At 40.5% G+C, this 7,500-nt stretch overlaps 1 protein-coding gene across 2 annotated transcripts in view; it reads left to right on the top strand.

The window, feature by feature from the left end:
• The window catches only part of LOC133655447 (advillin-like), a 55,234-nt gene that overhangs the window by 31,915 nt on the left and 15,819 nt on the right, over positions 1–7,500 (top strand). For both annotated transcript variants that reach the window (XM_062055641.1, XM_062055650.1), the window contains exons 10-14: positions 688–786; positions 858–1,011; positions 1,080–1,180; positions 1,290–1,427; positions 1,498–1,656. In XM_062055641.1, coding sequence (XP_061911625.1) covers positions 688–786; positions 858–1,011; positions 1,080–1,180; positions 1,290–1,427; positions 1,498–1,656 — 651 coding nt within the window. The remainder of the gene's footprint in view (positions 1–687; positions 787–857; positions 1,012–1,079; positions 1,181–1,289; positions 1,428–1,497; positions 1,657–7,500) is intronic.

Raw genomic sequence — 7,500 nt, 5'->3', positions numbered from 1 at the left:
AAAGATTTTCAGCCCTAATATTTATACACACACACACACACACACACACACACACACACACACACACACACACACACACACACACACACTCACACTCACACTCACACTCACACTCACACTCACACTCACACGCATACACAGTGGCACCTCAGTTTTTTGTTATCAATCCATTTAAAAGGGTCCGAATCGTAACAATGTAAACAATTTTCCCTTTGTGAAGAAATGCAAACAGACACCCAATAATGTTAAATCAAACACATTTTATAGAGGATTATTATAATCCCCTTGTGAAACCCAATATCTAAGTTACATTTTAAACCAGTGTGGGTGGCACAGGTGGGTAAAGTGTCTTGCCCAAGGACACAACAGCAGTGACTAGGTTGGCAGAAGCAGGGATCGAACCTGGAACCCTCAAGTTGCTGGCACAGCCACTCTACCAACCGAGCTATACCGCCCCACATGGAAAATAGGGAGACGTTTTTATTTACACGATGAGTCGGGTGTGTCTTGACCTCTGCGGCGGAGGCTCCGCCGAACCCCAGAGGCCGACACGCCGAACCCCTAGGGTTCGATCGAACCCAGGTTAAGAACCACTGGTGTAGACTGACTGAGACATGTGGAAACCTAGTGTTGGTGAACATTGTATGAAAAGCAAGGTATCAGTGTGTAATCATCCCTCATATACAGGACTGCTACATCCTGGACCATGGCGGGACCAAGGTGTTTGTGTGGAAGGGCAGGAAGGCCACTAAAGATGAAAGACAGATGGCCATAAGCCGGGCTTTGGTGAGTGACGCATGTCTGTCCATCTTGAGATCTTGGAGTGTTATTCTCAAGGTCTGTTCCTCACCGTTTAGGAGTTCATCCAAGTCAAAAACTATTGCCGCACGACAAATGTGGAGGTCATGAACGACGGGGCCGAGTCGGCGCTCTTCAAGCAGCTCTTCCAGACGTGGACTGTCAAGGACCAGACTCAAGGTCTCGGCAAGGTGCACACTCGAGGAAAAATCGGTATGTGACTTTGTGTGCAGGACAGGACTGAGAAGACAAGGTTTGAACATCTCCATGTCCTACTTTAGCCACTATCTCCCAGGAGACATTTGATGTGACTGTCATGCATGAGATGCCGCAGATTGCTGCCCAGGAGCGAATGGTGGACAACGGATCAGGACAGGTGGAGGTATGTGGCTTTGCTACCTGGAGACTTAAAAGTGTCCATAGATGAATGCATGACCAGGGTCTGCAAGGTGACCTAACTTCATTGTTCAAGTGATCTCTGGTGCTGGCAGGTGTGGAGAATAGAGAATTTTGAGCTGGAACCTGTGCCGCCTCCATGTTACGGTTACTTCTATGGAGGAGACTGCTACCTGATCCTCTACACGTACCTGGTGAACAAGAAGAAGAGTTACCTACTCTACATATGGCAGGTGAGGCCCCGTACCGCAAGTTTCACTCTGTGATAAGAATAATATTCATATGAATAATGACGTGTTTCAGGGGCGCCATGCGACACAGACGGTGTTGGGGGCGTCAGCCCTGCAGGCCATAGATGTGGATGAGAGGTATGGAGGAGCTCCGGTTCAAGTGAGAGTGACCATGGGGAAGGAACCAAGACACTTTCTGGCCATTTTCAAAGGCAAAATCGTCATCTATGAGGTAGAGATGTATACTCGTATGTCATGTGTCATGCATGGACACTCACTCACAAACACATTATCCAAGTGTGACGATATTAAAATGTCACAGTATATATTATCACAGTATTGCGATACTGTGATACGACACAAATAAATAATATATAAAAAATAAATTATATTTGAATACAAATAAAACTAAGATAGTGATGTTTGGAAATGGCAACATAACGTCTGAACAGAAAATAAGTATTGATGGTACCCTAATTGAAATCGTAAATGAAAATACATTTTTGGGAGTAATAATTGATAGTAAACTATCATGGAAACCTCATGTCAGACACATTAAAACAAAAATCTCCAAAAGCCTGTCAATTATAAACAAAGCAAAACTATACCTCAATGAAAATGCACTCCGTACTCTATATTGCACCTTGGTACTGCCATACCTTACATACTGTGTTGAAGTATGGGGAAATACTTACCACAACACAATCCATCCTCTGATCATATTACAGAAAAGAGCAGTGCGGATCATTCACAACGTTGGTTATTTAGAACATACTCATAATCTGTTTATGCAATCAAAGTTGCTCAAATTTGATGACCTGGTTAAATATAATACATTAATAATCTTATATAAAGCATTTAACAAATTATTGCCGCCTAATCTACAAAGTTTTTTTATAAGACGAGTGCAGGCTCATAACTTGAGAGGCTTTGGATATTTCTCATTGCTGAGAGCTCAAACCACTTGTAAACATTTTTGTGTGTCTGTATGCGGAGTAAAACTATGGAACAAACTGGACTTACAACACAAGCAATGCCAAACTATTCATCGATTTAAACTATTATAAAAACATGGGGTCTGGTTCAAATATAGAGATGAGGGTCTTTAATTTGACCTGCTGTTGTACTCTTGTCTCAAAGTGTTAACATGTGCTCAATGTTTCCTTACCATTATTGCTATGTTGTCTATTACCATTATTGCTATGTTGTCTATTACCAATGTTGGTATATTCATTATTCCTACACTGTTGATACAAATTATTGTTACAGTGTAATAATTATTGTTACCTGTGGTAATGCCACTATAATACAACATCTGTATTATAATCCTTGAACAAAGTAAGAGGGAAACTCATGTGAATAATCACTGAATGGAGAACTGGGGGTGGGATTAAATAAATTATCTTCTTCTCACTCCCTTTCAGGCAAAACTGGACAATCATGCATTACATACCATACATTACCTTTTGCACTATATTAATTTATATTATTATGTGATGTCAACTTTGTACTTTTTTATGTCATTGCCTGAAATAAATAAATAAATGAATGAATGAATTAATACCATAGTGCTGTAGGATATCCCCCCCCTTCCTAAAATAAGTCATTGTGTATAAAATGAAGTGGCAGGAATATACTGTGATTCAACACAATTATCATGTTCTCGTCATATTTGTTACTAAAACGCAGAGGTGGGACCAAGTCATTGTAAGTCTCAAGTCTCGAGTCAAGTCCAAAGTCAAGACTGGAAAGTCTCAAGTCAAGTCCCAAGTCCTGCATTTTGAGTTTCGAGTCCTTTCAAGTCCTTTTAACCACAGACTAATATATTTACACAGATTGTGTATGCTTTTAAAACGCTGTATTTATTTATTAAAACAAGTGCATTTGAAATTGCAGGAAAAAAAATAGTGCTGACATTGCACTTCATGATAGCACTATTAACTAGTCATTTTAAACATTTAACTCATTCCTTTACAGAATAAACACATTTGAAAAAACAAGTGCAACTGTACGTATTTGCACAGAAGTGTTAACATTGTATTTCAATGACATATTTCATTGTAACTAGTTCCACAGCTGTTTCTATCCTGTTCTTACCTTATCTCATTGATCTCATCACATACTGTATGTGTGTTTATGTGTGCGTACACATGAAAAACATAACAAATATATGAACATAACAATGAACAGAGTTGTACTTTTTAGATGTCAGGGCCCTATGCAATATGTACACATATTCTTAATATAGTTTACATTTTAACTGACCTTTATTTGACTTGTTTGTCTTTTTGTAGGTGGCTAAAATACGCGGTGCTGCTGACCGCCGTCTAACGTTACGTTACTGTGTGTGATACATTGACTAACGTAACGTTATGTATAGGTACCTCATGCAACCCTGCTTAAAAAAATCACTTGACAAAACGTATGAATAAGGTAGCGAACTGCAGTGGACGCAACAGATTGCCGTGTTTGCAATGACGTTCTAACCATAGACATCTTATAAGTAGACGCAGTATTGAATGCTGTGACGCAAGCAATTTCGCCGCCATCTTGAAGTGGTCGTGAGGAGCCGGCGAGCAGCCTAAACTGACAGTTGACAGGTAGAAAACAAAGATGCCGGTGTTCAGCGTTTTCCTGCTCAAATGAGCGGACTGTTGAAAATAGGAATCGGGGGATTACCTTTCACAAGTAAGATTTAACATTAACGTACTATTGGTTTTATTTTGTGAAAATAATATTACCACAGAGTTGAGAAGGAGCAAAGATCTTCAATATTTGTATGTGAAAATCAAAAAGAAATCTTCTGGGGGAGGATGACGCCCCTACAGGGGTTTGGTTTACAAACTTTCAGCCCCACCTAAAACAAAATTCACCAGCCGTCCTGATTATGATGCATTCTCATTTTAGGCAAAGTATAGGGGTGTCAAACTCAAATACAGAGTGGGCCAAAATTTAAAACTGAACAAAGCCGCGGGCCAAGGTTGAACAAATTAACCTTTTAATAGGGACCCAAACAAGTTTTGCATTGAATAAGCAAGGCTTATATAACTTTATAGTGACATGCAAAATCGAGTTTAAAATAATAATAATAATTAAAAAATATCAATGGCTAATCAAATACAATTTAAATAAAAATTGAATGCCTCTTTTCTCTTTGCAGCCTTCTGATGTAAATATCAACATTAACTTTTTCCACAGGCTAATAAATTTGAAAATAAAATAACAATGAATAAACCAACCATTCAGGACTTTAAACTGCTCAGTTTGCAACACACTGATCTAATCTGATGTGCCCAAGCCAGATACCTGGCATCTTTTATTGGATGCTAGTTCATTAATGTCGGGGCTCAGGCTTTGAGCTGAGGCAACCTTCATTATCGAACGAAGGTGTTCATCAGTCATTATATCTCGTAGTCCACCACAGTCTTGGGGGCGTGCTTTAAAGGCACTGCCTTAATTTCACGTCCTCTACGAGCTGTCGTCACGTCCGCATTTCATCCATTCTAACAACGCCCAGTCACAAGTTATGTGCAGCTTCTGTACGCACACACACGTGAATGCAATGCATACTTGATCAAGAGCGATACAGGTTACACTGAGGGTGGCCAAATTAACACTGTTAAAAATATACGCCACACTGTGAACCCACACCAAACAAGAATGACAAACACATTTCGGGAGAACATCCGCACCGTAACACAACATAAACACAACAGAACAAATACCCAAAACCCTTTGCAGCACTAACTCTTCCGGGACGCTACAAAATACACCCCCGCTACCACCAAACCCCGCCCCCTCCCCCCCACACACACGCACACACACACACGCACACACCTTGTAGCGTCCCGGAAGAGTCAGTGCTGCAAAGGGTTCTGGGTATTTGTTCTCTTGTGTTTGTTGTGTTACAGTGCGGATGTTCTCCCAAAATGTGTTTGTCATTTTTGTTTGGTGTGGGTTCACAGTGTAGCGTATATTTCTAACAGTGTTTAAGTTGTTTATACGGGCACCCTCAGTGTAACCTGTATCGCTGTTGGTCAAGTATGCGTTGCATTCACTTGTGTGTGCGTGCAGAAGCCGCACATATTATGTGACTAAGCCAGCACTCGTTGGATTAGATGAAAAGCGGACGTGATGGTTTTCGGGAGGGGCACTGAAAGTTGGGAGTCTCCCGGAAGGGTTGGCAAGTATGAGAATTATCGGTGAATGCGGTGTAGCCGCGGCACCGCCGCTGTATATAATCGGCGGGCCAGCTCTAGTGTCGATTTGATATCGCCCCAAGGGCCAAGTGAAATTACACGGTGGGCCAGATTTGGCCCGCGGGCCAGAGTTTGACACCCATGGTATAAGGCAATACTTTCTTAACAGTATAATTGTAACCAGGAATAAGTCTTCAAGGGGCGGTATAGCTCGGTTGGTAGTGTGGCCGTGCCAGCAACTTGAGGGTTCCAGGTTCGATCCCCACTTCCGCCATCCTAGTCACTGCCGTTGTGTCCTTGGGCAAGACACTTTAACCACCTGCTCCCAGTGCCACCCACACTGGTTTAAATGTAACTTAGATATTGGGTTTCACTATGTAAAAGCCCTTAGAGTCTCTAGAGAAAAGCTATACAAATATACTTCACTTCACTTCAAGTAACAATATTCAAATACCAACATTGTTGGGTAAGACAGAATTTGGTATTTTTCTGAATCCAGTGAAACAGATTGGTGGTTTTAGCTGATATAAAGACTTTCAGGTGTTAATATATGTTTATGTTTAAGTATTTGGCAGACGCTTTTATCCAAAGCGACATACATACAAAATATAAATACAAAGTATCAAGACAGAATAAACTATCTGCTGCTGCAGCAACAGATATACAGTCTATAGATATATAGATATCTAATGTATTCATACATCGTTTATGTAGGATAAACGCATGTATATATAACCTAATCATATTGTTTCTTCAACTTAAAAATAGCTGACCGTTTTTTTTCCCCCTTCTCTGGGATTATATTCCCAGTTTTGATCATAAACGTCTGGTCACTTATAGCATATAAGAATATTCTATTTCTGTTAAGCAAACTATGAATAATAAAACATGTGTCCTTTATCATAGTTACACGTATGACAAAAAAGCGCTTAAAAATCAGTGGGATTCAGTGAGGTAAGATTAATTAAATGCGCTGACAGTTCATTGCTCCTGCCAAATGAATTGCACTGAGTGGAGCGGATCACCACTCCAAGATGGCGGCCCTGCGTCTCGTCAGCGGCAGTAGGCAGTAGCGCTCCATGCTGCGTACCATTAGAAGATGTCTATGGTTATAGCGTTGGCAGTGTGTTTACAGCCTCACTGAATTAACTACACAGCAAATAAAAGTCACGTTACTTAGCCAATAAACGTTAGCTTGAATTCAAAACTTACCGTTCTGTGTGCAACTTCCAAATGTCGAACGAAGTTGGAAGTTGTTGCAATTCGTTTTTTGTTGACCAAGTCGTAGTTTCAATATCCGACAAAACTATCTTTGGCGTCATTTTTCCTCACTGGCGCGTTGTTTGAGAGTGCTTCTTCGTTGGTTGTTCTGCAATTTGATTGGATTAACGCTGTGGGACGAAAACAACGTGGATCTAATTTGATTGGCTGTTATATTGACTGGCAGCGCACACGCTGACAGACAGACACACGTACAAAATGAAAGATACGAAGCGCTCCTGAATAACTTTTTAATCGTTGGATTTTGGGGAAAGTAGCAAGTCTTGTCAAGTCAAAAGGCTCAAGTCCAAGTGAAGTCACAAGTCATTGATGTTAAAGTCCAAGTCGTGTTGCAAGTCTCTTTACATTTTGTCAAGTCGAGTCCAAAGTCATCAAATTCATGACTCGAGTCTGACTCGAGTCCAAGTCATGTGACTCGAGTCCACACCTCTGCTAAAACTGTATTGTAAGTGCAAATAATTGTGCACTGTTTCAAGCAAATGTTTGAAAAAATCCATTACAGTTGATTTCTTTAAAAAGTGAACATCCAGTTTAAAACATTGTTCTTTTTTAGTGTTCTATTTTCTTTTGACCACGACTGGATATATATGTGTATG

The sequence above is a fragment of the Entelurus aequoreus genome, linkage group LG01 (assembly GCF_033978785.1).
Source record: "Entelurus aequoreus isolate RoL-2023_Sb linkage group LG01, RoL_Eaeq_v1.1, whole genome shotgun sequence".
NCBI classification, from domain to species: Eukaryota; Metazoa; Chordata; class Actinopteri; order Syngnathiformes; family Syngnathidae; genus Entelurus; species Entelurus aequoreus.
This window is presented reverse-complemented; position numbering and strand designations above follow the sequence as displayed.